We start from the raw sequence: 20,468 nt of genomic DNA on the forward strand, positions 1-20,468 counted from the left end.
ACCAGTGGAAAGCTATGTATTGGAGTTTGACACATTTCAGATGCCTTATGGTGTCTCCCTGCAGCTCCTCCTGAAAAGAAACAATGAAAGAGGCCTTGGCGTGTCTTTTCCAGGTAGGGGCTGTAGAAGTAGTCCTACCTGCAAAGCAGGGGTAGGGATGCTATCTTGAAATATAACAGACATGGTGGTAATTTCCTTCATGCTTTATGGTCATGCAGCCAAATACAGTTCTGGAAGAGAAGGGATTGAGACTTGTATACTGCCTTTTTCTAGTTTTACAATCGCTCAAAGCAGTTTACATATGGGTACTTCAAGCATGTTCCTTATCTGTCCAGGTGGGCTCACAATCTGTCTAATGTACCTGGGGCAGAGAAGTTGTCAAATTATAGGACTGAGAATTCACTTTACCCCATGTGTTAGATAAGGTAGATTATTAGGGGGTTAGAGGTAAAGAAACATGACTGCTCATGAGGAAAAACAGGAATGGTGAAGAAAAATGTTTGTCCAATATTGGGTACAAGAAAATCTACTCACATTTGGCATTGGCATAATTTTCCCATAATATTATAGCTACAAGGAGCGAATTTCACATCTAACCACAAAGATCATATTGAAGGATTGTGTACAAACATTGGCTTCTCCTGCCTGTAGTATGGTTCTGAACACATTGCAACTAATGTAAGAATAGCCACACTATGTCACACCATGATCCTTCTAGTCCAGTATATTTCCACAGTGGCCAATATGGGTCATAAGTACTTGGCAGAAACCTATGTAGAAGCAGCAACCCATGCTACTGATCCCAGGGCAAGCAGGGCTTCCCCCATGTCTCAATAGCTGACAGTGGACTTTTCTTCCAGGCATTATCCAAACTTTTAAAAACCCAGCTATGCTAATTACCATAACATTAGCATTCGCATTCCCGTCACCTGCAACTGAAAGCTAATCACCATCAATCAATCACACAACTCAGTTTTATTGGAATAAATATTTGGCCGCAGCTTTATTATCTATCTGAATATTATCTTCACTTACAATACAATCTGTGTCCAAAAACCAACAAACCCCCAATGCATATTTCACACATCCCCAGGGAGCTATTCGGTGTCAAAACTAGCTCCCGTTAAGTCTTTAAATTTATAACATTCCCCCAAATATTGCCCACGGTGACGCAAGGCCATGCTTCCCCTCCCCTCCCCCCAAACATGACCCATGGTGACGCAAGGTCATGCTTCCCCTCCCCCCAAACATGACCCACGGTGACGCAAGGTCATGCTTCCCCTCCCCCCAAACATGATCCACGGTGACGCAAGGCCATGCTTCCCCTCGCAGCGGTATCGCATACGAATGTTACATTTATTTATTTATTAACTGCTCATCTCCCAGTTCCAACTGGGCCAAACCCCATTTTCCGCCACAAACGGTGACAGCCTCGAGCTTGTCACCGCTCCCCCACCTCATAAGCTGCGGCCAACATCTTTAAAACAAGTCTCCAACAAATCCTAAAGAGTACCCCAATAAAATTGGCCAAACCTATGCCTGAAAAGTAGACAGCATCAGGACAATAATGTTTAGGGAAAACAGCTGCAACAAACTCATGAGAAACCACTCTAAACCCCCAAAAGCTATCCGTAACTCCAAAAGCTTAGTATTAAACCCATTTATGCAACCACTCAATAGCAACCATGTCTCAGTCCTCCTTACACACTCAATAGAGGACCAAACAAAACAAAAGGGGTGGGGGCATTAGGGAAAACAGACAGGAGACAACAGATCCCGCCTCAGGGGCAGTATGAAATCCTCTCCTTTTGCTGAACAAATGTCACAAACCATCAAAAGAATCAGAAGGGAAACAGAATAGAAGATTAGGAAATTGTATTTGCTGGAAAAGGATTAGCAAGAGTCATTCCCAACAAATGCTCCATACACCTAACCATAAAATCTATAGTCCATGCCCCACTGGACTCAGAAACAGCTAAGACAATCCTCCCCAGCCCACTAGAATGGTACACAAGATACTGCACATTCCCGTTACTCCACACACACATACAAAAGAATCCAAATTCCTGATCCTTCTAAGCAGGTGACCAGGGAATAGGCAATTGCATTTAACCTGCAGTCAACCCAACATCTTCAAACAGCTACCCCTTGAACACAATAGCAAGTTGAGAAGGTGCCAGCTCATCCACTCGAAAAGCTGATAAGTGCCACAAAAAGGCTAATCGCCAGAGCACCACTACAAATCATGAAGTGCACACATCAGGCAATACTGCAAACAAATGTCACCAAACCCTCATACAAAAAACAAACAAACAAGTAAACCCTGCACATGGACACTGGATCACACACACCCACAACCAATTTCAGTACCAATTACATAACTTCCATAAAATTCCCACACCAGCAAATGTCCAGTGAACCATCTTCCAAAATCATCCTACAAACAAACCATACAGAACTAATAGAACATTCGGCTGCTCCATATGAGAAAAGAGCAACGCACCTCTGGCACCCAAAAATTGCAGAAAATGAGTCAAACAAAGCAGTTTGGCTCCCAGCACCTAGCTAGCGCCTTGCAGTTCCTCGTAACCCAGTCTGAGGACATAAGCAAAGCCACCTAGAAAAAACATAAGGACAGATAAAGACCAAAATGTCCAGCCAGTATACCCCTCCACAGCAACAATTAACTTCTCCTCTCTCCCAGAGAGTCCATGTGCCTATCCAATGCCTTCCCCAATTCAGAAACTATTTCATGCATCTACCTCACCTTCTGTAACAACATCGTGCCATACAGTACTGCAGAGCCCAGCACTGCTGCACTGCATCCCTTGCCCTCTTACTCTGGATTTGCTGTCTAATAAAAGGGGAGTCATCTCATGTATAGTTGGGCCACATAGGTATTTAAATATCACTATTATCTCCCGTCTCATGCCCTTCCTCAAAATATACAGATGGAGATCATGAACTCAGTTCCCATATGCCTATAGGACATAGACCATCAACCCTTGTAGTAGCTTTCCTTTGAACTGAACTTAAATGTACACAAAATTCACAAGGAGGTCTTACCAAAATTTTTAGAGGGGCAGCAAACTTCCATTGTCCTGCTGGCCATACTGATCCCCATGCACCCAAACATCTGTCTAGCTTTTGCTAGCACTATTATAACCTGGTTGCCTCCTGAAGCTCATCACATATAATCACACTAAACCATAAGAACATAAGAAGTTGCCTCCACCGGGATCAGACCAGAGGTCCATCGCACCCAGCGGTCCGCACCCGCGGCGGCCCATCAGGTCCATGACCTGTCAAGTGTTCCCTGCCCTAAAAAAACCTATCCTTACTTCTATCTGTATCCCTCAATCCCCTTTTCCTTCAAGAATTTATCCAAACCTTCTTTGAATCCCTGTAGTGTCTTCTGCCCCACCACTACCTCCGGGAGTGCGTTCCATGTGTCCACCACTCTCTGGGTGAAGAAGAACTTCCTGGCATTGGTTCTAAACCTATCCCCTTTCAGTTTCTCCGAGTGCCCCCTTGTACTTGTTGTTCCCCACAGTCTGAAGAATCTGTCCCTGTCTACCCTATCTATGCCTTTCAGGATCTTGAAAGTTTACCCCACTTCTCATTCGTACACCAAGGTCTTCACCCCATAATCACACCATGCGAGCATGAAATCTGAGCTGCACAATAGGAAGCCATTCTACAAACTTAAGCCCATCCTTGTTAGGCACACCATCAGGACTGTCTGGCCTCCTCCACAAAAAGGCAAATCTTACTTACAACCCTACAACAATCCCACTTACAAAATTGTGAAAAGAACAAGCCCAATAAATCTTCAAACACACTACTGATAAAATCCCCCCCTTGGCATAGCCATCTCCTGGGACTACAACCCACTGACACCTTACTGATCAACTAGTTCCTGCCCCAGACCATCAGTGGAGCCCCCATACCGAGAACACTGAGTACGATATGCCTATGAAAATGGTAAAATTACTAAAATCAAAATACACCATATTCACCACACTCCCCTTATCCAAACCCATCTCTAGTGAATCCCCAAGCTCTGTTGTAAAAGTGTTTCTATTGAGTTACTTACCTGCCTGTATATCCCTAGTGCTGCCTTTTTTCCATTTGTTGTGGAGAGAAACCACATCCTCCCTGCTCTATTCCTGCATTACCCACTCCCGACTCTAAAGAAGCAGTGAGAAGGTAGTCAGCAGAGTCACCAGAACTACCCCCAAATTCCTGCATTACCCTTGGATGTACCTTGCAGTATCCACCCATAGTTCTAACGAACCCTCACAAACCCAAACCACTGAAAATCAATCAGGGTTTATTACACCTCCTGCCCCAGTCACATGAGGTGTTTGTACACCCTCCTCCCCAAACACTTCAGCTGTGAACCCAGAACAGAAAATATTAGTGAAGAAGTCAGCTATCTTTTTATCAGCTGCTACTTATTGCCCCCTTGGGTTCCACAATATCACTTTTGCATGTCTTCCTATCCCTAATAAATCTAAAAATGTCTTGTACCCCATCATTACCGTGGCAGCTATTTATCCTTCCATCTCCAACTTCAGTTTCCAGACTACTCGACTAACCCCCCCTTAACTCTATCCAATAGTGCCTCTGATGCCTTGCACCTCATAAGAACATAAGAATTGTGATACTGGGACAGACCAAAAAGTCCAGCAAGAACAGTATCCTGTTTCCAACAGTAGCTAACCCAGGACCCAAGAACCTAGTGAGATCCTATAATCCAAATTCCATGCCCTAGTAATAAAACAGAAATTATGCTGCCTATCATAGGAATAAGTAGAGGATTTCCCCAAGCCATCTCAATAAGGCCCTATGTACTTCTCTTTTAGGAAAGTATCCAAACCTTTTTTAAACCCCGCTAAGCTAACTGATTTCATCTCATTCTCCAGCAATGAATTCCATAGATTAATCACATGTTGTGTGAATACATATTTCTCTGGTTTGTTGTAAATCTAGTACTTAATAGCTTCATTGCACACCCCCTAGTCCTAATATTTTTGGAAAGAGTGAACAAGCAATTCACATCCACCCTTTTCTCTGCACTCCACTCAGTAGTTCCTATACATGACATACACAATAACTTTGTTCAAGTTTGCTCACTACTTACCTAGATGATTCCCCACTAACACCATAAAAACTTTTCCCTTTAATTTCTCCAGCACAAATAAACCAAACCCTCATTTTTATTACAATGCCCCCCTTTCCACAGAGACAGACACCAAGAAATCTATTTCCCCCTAACAAACCCAGAAAAAAACAACAACCCACAAGTACATAATATGAATGTACCTGAAACACCAAGAACAGGTCATCTCCAGCTAAGCTAACAAATCAGGACAGCTGACACCAAGCTGAATCACCATAGAAAGAATGCCAGTCACAGGAAGATACAAGAGATCCAGAAAGGCCACAGCACAAAAGGAAAATTAGGAAAATGGCCCCTATTGACACTCCAAACAAAATTTTAAATCACAATGCTGCGAAAATAGTGATGCCGTACAGTCATGCAGCCGCTGAGCACATAACTATTGCAATGGCAGCTGCCAGTGCTCCTCAGCTCCCAGACACGGGAACACCAAATCTAGAAAGGCCGCAAATCCATAGCTCTGCCTAGCTGTAAAAAACAAACACCTGAATGCAGCATCAGCACCTCCCAACTCCCTCCTTACCTCTAACACCAGAATATAGAGTCAAAGCCTCAAACCTATCTAGAAGTGCCCTACCATGTGGCACACAGACCAGCCAGTCACTACCCTCGTGAACTAAAGACCAACCACCTGCCAGCGCCCCCAAATTAGCCTACTAAGAAACAACCTGGCAAAATTACACCTCAACAGAAAGACCTCTCTGTGTCACACGAAATAACCCCAACAGGTAAGTCCCTCTCTCACACACTGTACATTAGCGAGCAAACACCTTATACATCCCATCTCCCTCACAGCCAACCCACTCTGCCCACGGTCGTGCAGACAACTCACCAAATAGCAGCCCAACGCTAACTGCTGCTCCACACAGGGGACTGTTGTACTGCCAGGCTGTTAAACCTCAACAGAAGAGCCCAAACTGCCCCTCTCCATTGCAGTCTCTGCTTAATCAGGCAACAAATCCAGCACCTGGCAGACATAATAGCCTGCCCTGACTAAAACACAGACACAGAGAAAGTTAACAAGATAAAAATTCCCTTACTCAAAATAAACCAAACTTCCTAACATTAAAATCACAATGAAGAAGAATATTTTTAGTAAGAATTAATATACTCTGAAGAGAATAATCTTTTCCTGAAGAGACTACTCTACTGTTCCCCTTTCCTCACAGAGTTCACTCCAGCCTGCCACAACATCCAACCAATCACGTGACTGCTCTACCCCATCACTTTAGAAACCTCCCTAATCATTTTTCTTTCTTACAAGCTCTGTCTATTAACCCTTTCTTATTTCATCTTATAAAATTGTCAATCCTTATTCTACAGACCCTTGATAACACCTCATATATTCCCCTTACCCTCTGTCCCCCCTCCCCCCATCATTCAATAAATATTACCAGCCGGTGACATCAGCTCAGCTAATGTTATATCACACCAGATGAATCTGGTTTTCTTCTTTATCACATTTCTGGTAATGAGTTCCAGAGAGGAACAGATTCTTCAAACTTTTGAAAACTACAAGAAAGAGAGGGCATTCGGAAAAGCTGAAAGGGGATAGATTCAAAACCAATGCTAGGAAGTTTTTCTTCACCCAGTGGGTGGTGGACACCTGGAATGAGCTTCCAGAGGGCGTGATAGGACAGAATACGGTATTAGAGTTTAAGAAGGAATTGGATAATTTTATGAAGGAAAAGGGGATAGAGGGGTATAGATAGAGGACTACTACACAGGTCCTGGACCTGTTGGACTGCCGCGCGAGCGGACTGCTGGGCATGATGGACCTCTGGTCTGACCCAGCAGAGGCACTTCTTATGAGTGAAATAATCCCTCCTATTTTAAATGTATTTCCATGTAATTTCATTGTGCCCCCTTTTCTTTGCACTTTTTTTGAGAGGGTGAAAAAAATTCACCTTTACCCATTCTGTGCCAATTAGGATTTTGTTGACATCAATCATATTCTCCCTCAGCTGTCTCTTTTCCATGTTGGAATCCTAAACTCTTTAGCCCTTCCTCATATGAGAGTTCATTCCCTTTATTGTTTTGTTGCTCTTTGAACTTTTTCTAATTCTGTTATCTTTTTTGAGGTACCATGACTAGAACTGTAGAAGAGTTGAGAAGCTGAATGCTTATACAATAAGGCTGTAGCTATTAAATGGTACAAAATCCTAAGGTGAAGGGGGGATAATTGAATTGGGAGGAACCCTGGTTTTGGTAGGGAAGGGAGGATGAAATGACTTAAGCTGTAATAAACCAACTCTTCTAATCTGTTTCATTGCTAATAATAGAGGGAAGACTTCAAAGCAATGTGGTCAAAATCTTTGTGACAAAATGGTGGTTGAGCTGGAGGTGCTCCAAAGACAAGCTTGTTTATATGCATGGTAAAATATATAATTGGTCATAACTTAGATTTATTTGTGGCTCAGACTGTGAGAGTAAACTGAATGAAAGAGGAAGGGTGGAAGCATTAGAAAGGGAATATATAGTTGGTACAGGTTCAGATAATGGTTCAGTATTATTTGATGGTAAGGTGTGTGATTTCTTCAATAAGTATATAAAGTGACCATAGAGGCGGCCTACATTTTCAGATAGTGGTTTCCAAATCAGATGCTAGGGTCCATCTTAGGGGTCAGCACCCAAGAAAAAGATCTAGGTGTCATTGTAGACAATGCGCTGAAACCTTCCACCCAATGTATGGTGGCGGCCAAAAAGCAAACAAGATGCTAGGGATTAGAAAAGGGATGGTAAATAAGAATATTATAATCCATCTGTATCACTCCATGGTGCAACCTCACCTTGAGTATTGTGTTCAGTTCTGGTTACTGTCTCTCAAGAGATATAGGAGAATTAGAAAAGGTTCAAAGAGCAACCAGGATGATAAAGGGGATGGGAACGCCTCTTGTATGAGGAAACACTAAAGAGGTTAGGGCTTTTTAGTTTGGATAAGGCGGCTGAGGGGAGATATGATGATCATGTTGATCAAGTGAGGGTTCTTGTGTGAGTTCATGGTGATTAACTGTTAGAGAATTGGCAGAGGAATACAACATGTCCATTGGTTCATGCCACAATGTCCTAACAGAGAAGTTGGGGATGTCTCACATTGTGGCAAAGTTTGTTCCACGGTTGATGACTGACAACCAGAAGAACAATCGCATCATAACCTGTCAGAATCTTTTAGAGCAGGCAAATGAAGACGAAACATTTCTTCACCGTAAATTTATCATCTAAAATGTAAATGTAACACTACTGAAATTGTAACTTCGCTGTAAATGTAGTCTCTTCATCTGTTAACCGCATAGAACTTCCATGGTAATGCGGTATACAAGAATAAAGTTATTATTATTATTATTATTATTTTTTAATAGTGATAACCGGTGATGAGACATGGGTCTACGGTTGACATGGAAACCAAATCTCAATCGTTTCAATGGAGAACTGCCAAGACAACACCCCCCCCCAACTCAGCAAGTTCAGTTTATCATCAAAGATATTAGGTTTTTTTTTTATGGCCGCATCGTTCACTATGAATTTGTGAACAAGGACAAACTGTCAACCAAAATTGATATCTGAAAGTGTTGAAATGACTCCATGACAGTAATCAGGAGGAAGCAGCCTGAACTTTGGAGGAAGTTGTCATGGTTCCTGTATCATGACAAGAAGACCACTCATGCCGCTATCAAATTTTGTGAATTTTGCACAAAAAAGACGTGATGACAAATATCGGTGAATCTGGAAGATGTACTAAGCCAAATCAACAAGTTAAAAAGTGATAAATTGCCTGGACTGGAACAGATGATATACATCCCAGGGTACTAAAAACTCGAACATGAAATCGTTGACCTGCTGTTGATTATCTGTAACCTGTCGCTAAAATCGTCTGTAGCCACCCTCCAATCTTCAGGTACTAATGTTATACTGATTTTTAAAGTGTTCCAGGGGAGATCCGGGAAATTATAGACAGGTAAGCCTGACTTCGGTGCTGGACAAAATGGTGTAAACAATTATAAAAAAAAAAAATTGTGCAACACATAGACAATCATGATTTGAGACAGTCAGCATGGGTTCAGCCGAGGGAGATCTTGCCTCACCAATTTGCTTGACTTCTTTGAAGGTGTGAATAAACATATGGATGTGTATCTAGATTGATGTGTATCTAGATTTTCAGAAAACTTTTCATAAATTCCTCATGAGAGGCTTCTGAGAAAATCTGAGTCATGGAATAAGTGACACAGTTCAGTTATGGATTAGGATTTGGCTGTCGGATAGAAAACAAAGGGTAGGGTTAAATGGTCATTTTTCTCAATGGAGGAGAGTAAACGGTGGAATACCGCAGGGGGCTGTTCTAGGACCGGTTCTATTTAACTTAATTATAAATGATCTGGAAATCGGAATGATGAGTGAGGTGATTAAATTTGCAGATGACACTAAACTGTTCAAAGTTGTTAAAATGCATGCGGATTGTGAAAAATTGCAGGCAGACCTTAGGAAATTGGAAGACTGGGCATCCAAGTGGCAGATTAAATTTAATGTGGACAAACACAAAGTGATGCACATTGGGAAGAATGACCCAAAACAAATCAGTTACCGGATGCTAGGGTCCACCTTGGGAGTTAACGCCCAAGAAAAGGATCTGGGTGTCATTGTAGACAATACGATGAAACCTTCCACCCAATGTTCAGTGGTGGCCAAGAAAGCAAACTGTATGCAAAGAATTATTTAAAAAGGAATGGTTAACATTGTTATTAAAATCATTCAAACACAGTAACAGCTAATGGCTAAAAATATTAGCACACTTGGTTTCATTTTATTCTTCCAAAAACAATGGAATGTTTGATAACACTCCATTTGAAACTGCTTCTCTCCTGTTAGAGGGAAAGCTTTGGAGCGTAGTGAAGTTAGCCATGCTCCAAAGCTGTACCCATCAATATGTGAGTCTCTGACGCTTGTGGTGTCTGAGCATATCGAGTTTTTTGAGGCATGGTTCTATGATGGTGCAGTGAATATTGCTCGTGCCCAACTGTAGATGTAGCTTTTATTTCATAGGTAACAGAATGAGATGGGATGGATTATTGCCCTACCAGTATTTTTCAGTATAGCATTGGCAATAAAGCTTGGAGGCCAAGGCTAGAGAGGTTGAATGGGCCAAACCAACCAAAAATCAATATTATGCTGCAACTGGTTTTTGGTTCCTTTTGTTAATAAAACTGCATTGTGTAGCCACCGAGGTTCCAAGGAACAGGTCAACAGCACCCCTGGTGGCCACAGCAAAAACTGACCTAGGCACACTTCCCAGTAAAGAGATAGCTCTACAGGGTTTAAGGAAAAATAAAAGACAAAACCCAGCAAAATGTTCACTTCCAGCAATTTGCCAATTTTAATATTCAAAATGTGCCAGAGCACCTTCATGCACTCCAGTGCCGCAAAACAAACATCAGGCAAAATCCTGGGTAGCTTTCAGGATTTCCCCAGCAGACAGAAAACCTGTGCTTTTTTTTAACAAACAGGTTTTTTTTTTTTCAAAGTTCTTTCCACCCAGCCTTCCTAATGCAGAGTCCAGGTAAGTCTTTATACGTTTTAGTAGTACAAGTACCCAACATCAACTTAAACACAGAAGCCTCCAGCTAAAGAAAAAAATCAGTGCTGGGGCCGGAAGAATTGCATTAGGTTTGCTTTACCATGTAGTTCAATAAACAGCTCCAAAATGTCTACCCAGATAGTGGCAAACCTCTCTCATTAAGGCAAGACTCAGCTTCTTAACCAATCCTTACTGCAAGGTAAAACAGCAATCCTTGCAACCAGCAAACAGCAGTGCACAAATCATAAGGAAAAACCCCACACAATCCTTTTCTTCAGGACACAGATTGGTGCCCCACCCCATACAAAGTCCCAAAAAATTGGGGTTTTGAAACAGGGAACTGGATTCTGTCCTCACCAAACTCCAGCACAGTGAGAAAAGAAAAATGTCCCCAAAAGAAAAACAAGTTCAGCAAAAACACAATTACTTTAACAAGTGTCCCAATATTCAGCATTGTCTAGTAATCACATTCATGTCCATACTTTCTGGCTCTTGGCACAGACTTGCAGAAATCAGTTCCTCCTCCACTTCCATTTGTTCCTCTGGGGAAGTTGCTGCCAAGTCCATAAAGGAGACAGTCTCATCTACCTCCATAGGGACTGCTTAGAGCTGGAAACCTCTTCGAGGAGAGAGGCTTGTTCCTCCTCCCTAACCTCTCTAAATGCCTAGAGGGATCTACAGGCTTTTCAGGGGGAGAGCCACACCCTAACCTGCTTGAGCTTGTTCTGGCTTATGGCACTCTTGGGCTCCCCTGGTGTACACCAGGAAAACTACCTGCCTTGCTCCAACCAGGATTAGATTTAAAACTGTTATTTCTAGCACTGCTATGAAAAGTGTAGTGATTAGATAGGTTTTCCCTGTCCTCCCATTCAGAGTCAGTAATTTCATCAAGCTAATCTATCTGATCTTGTGGTTTGGGGATTCTGTGAACCACCCTTCCTGCCAGATTTAACAGGGACCAGAGCAGACTCCAAGCCTGACTGGTCACAATGGGTAATACTACTACTATTACTACTGATTATTTCTGTAGGGCTACCAGATGTACGCAGCACTGTACAGAGTCCTGAAAAAGACAGTCCCTGCTTGAATGAGCTTACAATCTAAACATACAAGACATGCCATGGATACAGGGGAATGGTCAACTGCCATCTAGGTTGGTGGGTTGTTATTGAAACTGCATGGCTGTAGCGTAGGAGGGGCCTTAGGCACCTGAGCCAATCAGGACCATAGACCCCTCCCAGTGCATCACTGGCATGCACTGGAGGGGCCTAAGGCCCTGATTGGTTCAGACATATAAGGCCCTGTCCCAGGGGAGGAACCTAATAATAATAATAACAGTTTATATACCGCAGTACCGTGAAGTTCTATGCGGTTTACAGTGATTAGAAAGATGCTACAAATAGAGTAGAACTTACATAGTTGATGAATAGTGGCCAGCAGTTTAAGGGAACGGTTGTGATGGGGGGGACTGAGGTGGGAGATTGTGATGGGAGAGATTGTGCAGATTCACTACCTCCGTATTTCAAGAACAGATATGTCTTTAGGTGTTTCCTAAATTCGCCATAGTTATTTGTGTTTATAATTAGTTTTTCCAAGTCTTTGCCCCATAATGCCGCCTGGTAAGAGAGAAGATGTTGGTAGTGTCTTTTAAATTTACATCCTCTAACCGGTGGGGAGATGAACTTCGGGTGTGTACCTCTCTTGTGTCTATTAATTGAGAAGTGGAAGAGGTCAATTATATATTTAGGGGCTAAACCAGATAGCACCTTAAAGCAAAAGCATCCCAGCTTGAACTTCGCACGTGCCTCCATCGGCAGCCAGTGAAGGAGTCGGTAGGAAGGGGTTATGTAATCTGACTTCTTCAACCCAAGGATCAACCTGACCATTGCATTCTGCACCAGTTGCAGTCTCTGCATGTTCTTCTGGGAGATTGCCAGATGGGCGATGTTGCATTAATCAAGATGGCTTAGTTTTAAGAATCGGAGCATTAAGCCCCTCCCAGCGCATTGGGAGGGAAGGGCTGCCAGCTTCCTCCAGTTCACTGGGAGCGGGAAGGGCTGCCATTTTGAAGAGGTGGCTCTTCTGCCTGATTTCTGACAAAAGATATAGGGGGGCAGTGTGGGGGTGGAGGATCCTTGAGTTTGGGGCATCTGACCATCCTCTTCCAGCCCACTAGACCACCATTATTTTGTTTTGGAATGCTGGGAGAGCTCCAAGAGTTCTGGGGGGGGGGGGATGTTAGGAGGTCACAATTTTGCACACACCCCCCCCCCCTGCCAGCAGGACTACATTTTTTTTTAAAATGCTGTTATATCTGTGCTGTATGCACAATACTCACAACAGTTTCCGGCAGCTCCAGAGCTGCCAGTAATTAGCAACTGGAAACGAGGGGAGTTCCCTTTTTGTGCATTGCTAGGAGAGCTCAGTTAAATACTAATGAGCTCCTAGCAATGTATTTGCATAGGGTTCTCAGTGGTACACGGAGTTTGGGAAGGGGGGCACATGTGTTGGGGGGGGATGTGGGGAAGGGTGCCTATTACCCTCCCTGCACCACTGGATATACCTATACTTGATATAGATATTAACGTGTATCGCCCCCCCCCCCCCCCAAGTAGGCATTGACGATCATGTTCAGAGTAACTATTGAGGATACTGTTTTCAAAACATGAAATAGGTTATTTTTAGTAATGGCATATACCTAGAGGAAATTACCCGGAGATTTAGAATGGAAGGGGATATGAAAAAAGTAAAGACCTGTTTCTAAGGGGATAGGTGGGGAGAGCTGTTCAGAGTTAATGGGCAGACTGGTTAGATTGTTTCTAATAGCCATTTATTTGATCTATGTAGTATAACAAATTGTAGATGGCATTAAACATGTATTTTAGTACAAACTAGTGTGTTAGTTTAAACTCATGGTTTAGAGATGGCATGTGTATAAAACTTTACAACTTCTTTTTCAGATCACAGCTCTTAAAATTAAATTCAACCCATTTGCAAAGGCTTTCCTTGATGCAAAAGAAAGGTAAGATATGAAATGGATGTATCATTGAGTATGCTGAAAAGTATTCTCTAATCTGTGTGGGTTGGGTTTTTTTATATATATATATATATATATATATACCAGTGCTTTGTATATTAAACATTTTTCAGTCTTACTACAGTTTTGAGGACAAGCTGGATGTAAGCTCTTAGTTTGGGGAAATCTGGTGCCAGACAGAGGAAAATATCTTGGCTTATTTATTTATTTTTTTAATTTCTGTTCCACTTAAATCCTAAGCGGGTAACAAAGGATACATACATAAAAACAACACTCTACAAATTGATCAAAGATCAACAATAAGATCATGTCATAAAATCTTCTGATTTCTATATCTATAGGAATACTCCATCTATCAATTTAAAACCATCAAGAGAAGGCTTTCACAAACTTGGTACTTTTAGCTGTAACATACATGCATATCATTTCATCTATGTTTTGTTAGTCATTTCAGTTCATATTTTGTACAGAACCCATGTTTCCCTCTAATTATTACTCCAAGTATGTCTGTAGAAGTCACATATGGCTTACGTTGGTCTTTTTGCCCATTAAGCTCGATGTTTTCCCATGTCTATCGCCATCCCATGTACCTAGACGGTTCAGCAAAAACACATTTTGGTTTTCAAATTGGTAATTTTTTGCCTGTACCATGTTTATCAGCATCTGCCAAGAGAGACCAAGAGCTTTAAAAATGCCATAGCAATAGCCAGGGGAAAAAAGAAGAAATCTTGACTCAGGAAATGGAAGTTCAAATGAGATGCAAGTGAGATGTGTAAAACAAACCAACAGTTACATCTATTGAACTAACATATCAACCAAAAGTCATTGACAATATGTATCGGACTATATCAAAAATAGTCCACAGATCCTTGGACACATGTCCAAATGTGTCCAGAAAGGGTCCCAACTTGGATGTGAGTTTCCAAGGACTTGTGGACTATTTTTGATATAGTCCGATACATATTGTCAGTTGGCCCACCAAAGCATTCCACTTTTTAACACCAATAATAGATCATAAAGATCTATTAGGCTTATAGTGTGCCACAACTTGTCGAAAGTACCATGGTGCTTGATGGTAAATAGTCTGATAGACCACAGAAGCAACTTTATGTTGTAGCTGAAATACAACTGGTAACCAGTGTAATTGCTTCAGAATTGGGCGTAATATGTGCCATCCTCTCAACTCCCATTGTTAACCTAGCTGCAGTGTTTTGTACCACTTGTAATGCTCTTCCTCTTTATTTAGAAATTTCAAGATAGAGAGCATTACAGTAGTCTAATCTAGACAGAACCATCCCCTGCACAGCTGTCCAAAAATCAAAAGGCAAAAATGATTTCAAGTGCATATGAAGTTGGTTAAAATATGCCTTAATAGTCTTAACTATTTGCAGCTTCATGGTCAGGCCTGAATCCAGAACAACCCCCAAAACAGACATTTCTTTCCTCACAAGATTCATGTTTCAATTTATTTGATATATCACTAATAACACAAGGGAACAAAAACATTTTTTCCAGAATCATTTTAGTATATAGGGTTTTAAGAATTGCAGCATCAACTTAAAGAAATGTTGCAGTATCTTCGGTCCAAAGGTAAATAAGCACACAGCATAGCTTAGAGTATATCTTTTTGTAAGTTGTCTGGATTGTCACTGCACAACATCCAGTAGTAATTGGCCATCATACTCTCATTACAGAAACCTTGGTAGTGACACTCCATTAACTGAATGTCTTGGTGAAAACGTTCTCCTTGCTCGTAATTCACCATACCAAGATTTTCTGGAAAAAAGTCAAGATGTGAGTGCAAAAAGTGTATTTTTAATGACATGTGACAGCCAAGTTTCTGATATGAGTCAAGGAGATTCTGAACACCTTTCTTGTATAAAGGAGACTTATGGTTGCCCAGAATGTTTTCCACTAACCACTTGAATGCCTCCCATGCTTCAAACTCAGCTGCTGAGAGTGATTGCTTAAAATCTTCATCCTGCATAACGGACTTGATCTGTGGGCCTATAAATATCTCTTCCTTCAGTTTTGCAGTGCTGATTTTTGGAAATATCTTAAGATATTCAAAACCTGGTGAGTTTGCTTTACCCCAGGTTCTTCATCAACCCCAGCTTGTCCCCACACTGCTTGTCCCTGTGTAATAGGTATCCCTCAGCTACCAGACATGCTTGACATAATGTTCAGCTGTAGATCTGCTATCCCACAACCACGGGAACTAGCAGTATTTAGTGAATCCTCCTTGCATTCCCATTAGCATGCCAGTGACCTTCAGATCACCACAGATATTCCACTGGTGTGTTTTATAATTGATTGCTTCTAGTGGGCAATTGGTATACTTGGTTTGGAATTTCCATTGTGCAGTAACACTGCCTTCAAGCTTCTCTGTGAAGAATCAATGAAGAGCCACCATTCATCTGGACAATGCACTTGTGACAAACTGTTGAAGAGCCTGTTGATGTCATGACAAAAGCACAATGAGCCATTTACAGTGAAGAATATTTTTAAGTTATGATTCCTTTTTCTATAATTAGTTATATTGGCATCTTTTGCAAGCAAGTGCTTTTGCTTAAGCCTTGAAACAAGAAGTTCTGCTTTTTCTTTTGAAAGATTTATATCATGAATAAGATCATTGAGCTTAGCTTCTGTAAAGGTCTCTGGTTCTTAATCTTCATCATTCACATAACCAGGATCAGATAATTCTGGATTGTGACCAGCTGCTGCATCATCACATTCCTCATCATGTTCCATAGAAGCAAGTCCATCTTGTGGAGATATAGGGACAGGCAGTGAGTCATCCTGAGGAACAGGCCTAATGGCAGAACCCAGAATAGGATATATAATTTTGTGCTTAGTTTTAGCTGAGAATCCATTTGTGTTCACAATGCAAAAGTAGCAATCTTTAATATGGTCTCACGGTTCCCTCCATATCATTGGGATTGTAAATGACATTGCTACCTGTCGTCGATTGAGCCAGTTACGAAGTCCGTTGGAACAACTGGTACAGATGATATGTGGAGCCCAAGCCTTATCCTGGTCACCCAGTCGACAGCCAAAGTACAATTTGTATACTGTCTTCAGATCTTCGGTAATTGGGCGACATGCTTTCATCATGAATGAACCACAGACGTAACAGAAACTATCTGAATGATTAGTACAGTGTCTTGGCATGACAAAGACTGATATTAATCACCATCTGTAGCATAAAAAAAACTTACAAGTATTGTTAACCCTCCTTATATGTTTATCCTATAAGTGCATGATATATCGCCCAACTAACATTTATAATTAAATGTAATAAGCCTCATTACAAAAATGTGATGTGCTAATGAAAAAGTAAACACAGATTTGAAATCAGCATGAAAAATGCTACAAAACCCACCCAACATTAACTCCTGAAAATGATGTGTTGACCTGTGTAATAAAACCAAAGTTAATCTAAGCGGTTTACAATAAAAATGTAATTTAAACATGACATGAGGAAGGTAGCAAAAAACTCAAGCCATAAGACAAAAAAGAATGCATGAGGGAAGAGCAAGATTGGATAGCTTACAATAATAACAAATGGTAGGGAATGGAGAGGAATGAAACAATATATGGTAAGGGAAACAAATATAAATTTCAGCCCTAACTGATAAAGATAAATAAAGGATAGAGAGAAAAAAAGATGATTTACACTTGTGACTCAGGAAGTTAGGAGCAGAAAGCCAAAGAAAGTAGTATGATTTTAATTGTGCCTTGAATGTAACGAAAGATTTTTCAGAGCAGAGATAATAAGGTAAGGAATTCCAGAGGGTGGGAGCCATGACAGAAAAAGAGGAATTCCCGTGAAAATCATGAAAAATTGTCGAAATGAAGGGACAACTAATAGCTGTTGCTGAGATGAGCGTAAAGTTACTTGTAGTGAATATGGAACCAGGAAACTAAATAAAAAAGGTTAACAGTATATAATGGGTGAGAATATTGTATTTAAAAGGGATGTGATAAGACACTAGAAGTATACATTCTGATCTTAAGTGGCGTAATGTTGGTAAACTTAGAACAGTGGTGGAGTAATCTAACTGCTGTGTTCTGAACTAATTGAAACTGGTGTATTTTTATTTCGAAAGATTAAGAAGAATAGAATTACAGTAGGCAAGTTTAGACAAGACAAGCGAGTGTTATGAGGATACACTTTGAAGGGAGTACCTTAAGGACAGACTTCAGAAGGTCAGATAGGTGCTTCTTAGTAGAACATAGAAGTGAAGCAGTCTCTAAAACCTTAATAGCTTGCTGGATTAGCATATATCCTCAATGGATATACAGTTCTGGATGTTTTGAAAGCTTATTTGACTAAAAGTCAAACTTCTTCTTGGTCAAAACACTCCTTAATTCCTCCTGTAGATATTTGCAAGGCAGGTAGTTGGATATCCTAGCTCAAGATGATGCAGCCTTTGGAGCCAGGGTTTTGGCAAAAAACTTGTATTGTCCCACCTGCTTTGATATGTCCCAAGTGTCTAGACCTGGGGTGCCCACACTTTATGGGCTTGCGAGCTACTTTTATAATGACTAAGTCAAAATGATCTACCAACAATAAAATTTTTAAAAAACACAAAGCACAATGAAAGGCAGAGAAAATGTTAATTATTCATATTCCGGGTTTTTTCAAAGAGGTCACGGCAGATGACTCTATGCAATGTCACCTCGGTAACAAAATACAAAAATAGACAAATACACCCCCTCCCTTTTTACTAAACCACAATAGTAGGTTTTAGCACAGGGAGTTACGCTGAATGCCTCGCGCTGCTCTCAATGCTCATAGGCTCCCTGCGCTAAAAAACGATATTGCGGTTTAGTAAAAGGGAGCCATAGTGCAAAATATAGACAGCAGATATAAATTCTCAAAACAGACACATTTTGATCACTAAATTGAAAATTAAATCATTTTTCCTACCTTTGCTGTTTGGTGATTTCATGAGTCTCTGGTTGCACTTTCTTCTTCTGACTGTGCATCCAATCTTTCTTCTTTTCTTTCAGCCTCCTGTATGTTTCCTCTCCTCCAAACCTCATTCTCTCCCCCAACTTTTTCTTTCTGTCTCCCTGTTCCCCCTTCTTTTTGTCTCCCTGTCTGCCCCCTATCTTTCTTTCTCTGTGCCCTCCCCCAAGCCACTCGGTTTGCTGCCACCGCCATCGGGGAATAGCCCCCAAGCCACCGCCGTCCCAAGCTTTCCCTGCAGAAGCGTCGCGCTGACCAGCATTCCGCTCCCTGACGTCAATTCTGACATAGGAGAGGAAGTTCCGGGCCAACAAGGCATTTCTCCTCATTCCATCCAGCCTGAGCCCCATCTCTCCTTGATCCAGCATTTCCCTTCTGTGTTTGTCAGAATTACCATTCCACCTATTTTCCAGCATCACCCTTCTTTGTGTCCATCTCACCTATATCCCTATCTCACCACTTTTTCAGAATCTTCATTTGTCTCTGTCCTTACCCCATGTTCACCATTTGCCCTTTCAATGTCTATCTCCCCCCCTCACACTTTTTCAGCATTACTTCTATGTCTCTTTCACCTCCTCTTCATGTCTCCTCTGTATCTCTATCCTTATTCAGTAGGTCCTGCTTACCCTTTCTCTTCTTTGTGTCACTATCTCCATTTTCAGCTTTCCCCCCTTTTCCTTTGTTACTGCACCCGGTAGCCAGAATCTTTCCACCCTCCCTCCACTCCGGCCCAGCCCAGTATGAAATATTTCCTTTTGTTTCCCTCCCCTCTCTCTTTCTCTCTCTCTTCTCCTACCTCACCCACGAGTCCTGCATCTGGCCCTCTCCCTTCTACCTGCACCTGGCAACACCCCCCTGCTCCGCGGCTCTCTTCAGCAACTCGTCAGCAGCGGTGATCAAGACAAGCTGCCGACATCGAGGCCTTCCCTCTACGAGTCCCGCCTTTGTGGAAAAAGGAAGTTGAAGCAAGCGGGACTCGCAAAGGGTAGGCCCCGACATCAGAAGCTTGTGTCGATCGCTGCTGCTGAGTTGCCGAAGAGAGCCGCGGAGCAGGGGGTGTGGCCGGAAGCAGGTAGAAGGGAGAGGGAGATAGGAAGGCTGTAGAAGCTCCGGAGCATGACGCCGACCCCGGCCAGGGCGATTCCTTTTTCAGGCTGCTGCTGCTGCCGCTGCCACCCCCCTCCCGAAATGACAAAAACAGCCTAATGCCCGCTTCGGCATCTTTGACGTCGGGGAGAGGAAGGCTGATAGGCCCGGTAGATCGGGACGGCAACACGAGTCTATCACGGAGCCCGGGATGGGCTCTGCGATCGACTCACGTTGCCTTCCTGAGCTACCGGTCGATCGCGATCGACGTGTTGGGCACCCCTGGTCTAGACCAGCCAGGGAGAAGGGAGCAGGAATTAAATTTAGTTATCTGTTAATTCTTATTTCCTTCCAGTCTTCAAGATCCTTTTTGTTTCACGTTATTTTCTGACTTCAGAAGGATTCAGGTATTAAGATATGGTTGTCTTGTTTGATTGTACATACAAAGAAATTGTAAATACTGGTTAAGAACATAAGAATTGCTATCCTGAACAGACCAAAGGTCCATCAAGCCTAGTATCCTATTTCCAACAGTGGCCAACCCAGGTCCTAAGTACCTAGCTAAATCCCAAATAGTAAAACAGATTTTGTGCTGTTTATCCTAGGAATAAGCAGT

The 20,468-nt window shown here is 42.0% G+C and overlaps 1 protein-coding gene across 1 annotated transcript in view; it reads left to right on the forward strand.

Moving 5' to 3' along the window:
* Positions 1–20,468, forward strand: part of TBXT (T-box transcription factor T) — an 88,351-nt gene that overhangs the window by 31,284 nt on the left and 36,599 nt on the right. Inside the window, exon 4 of the mRNA XM_033935859.1 lies at positions 13,715–13,776. Coding sequence (XP_033791750.1) covers positions 13,715–13,776 — 62 coding nt within the window. The remainder of the gene's footprint in view (positions 1–13,714; positions 13,777–20,468) is intronic.

This window comes from Geotrypetes seraphini, chromosome 3 (assembly GCF_902459505.1).
Source record: "Geotrypetes seraphini chromosome 3, aGeoSer1.1, whole genome shotgun sequence".
Lineage (NCBI taxonomy): Eukaryota > Metazoa > Chordata > Amphibia > Gymnophiona > Dermophiidae > Geotrypetes > Geotrypetes seraphini.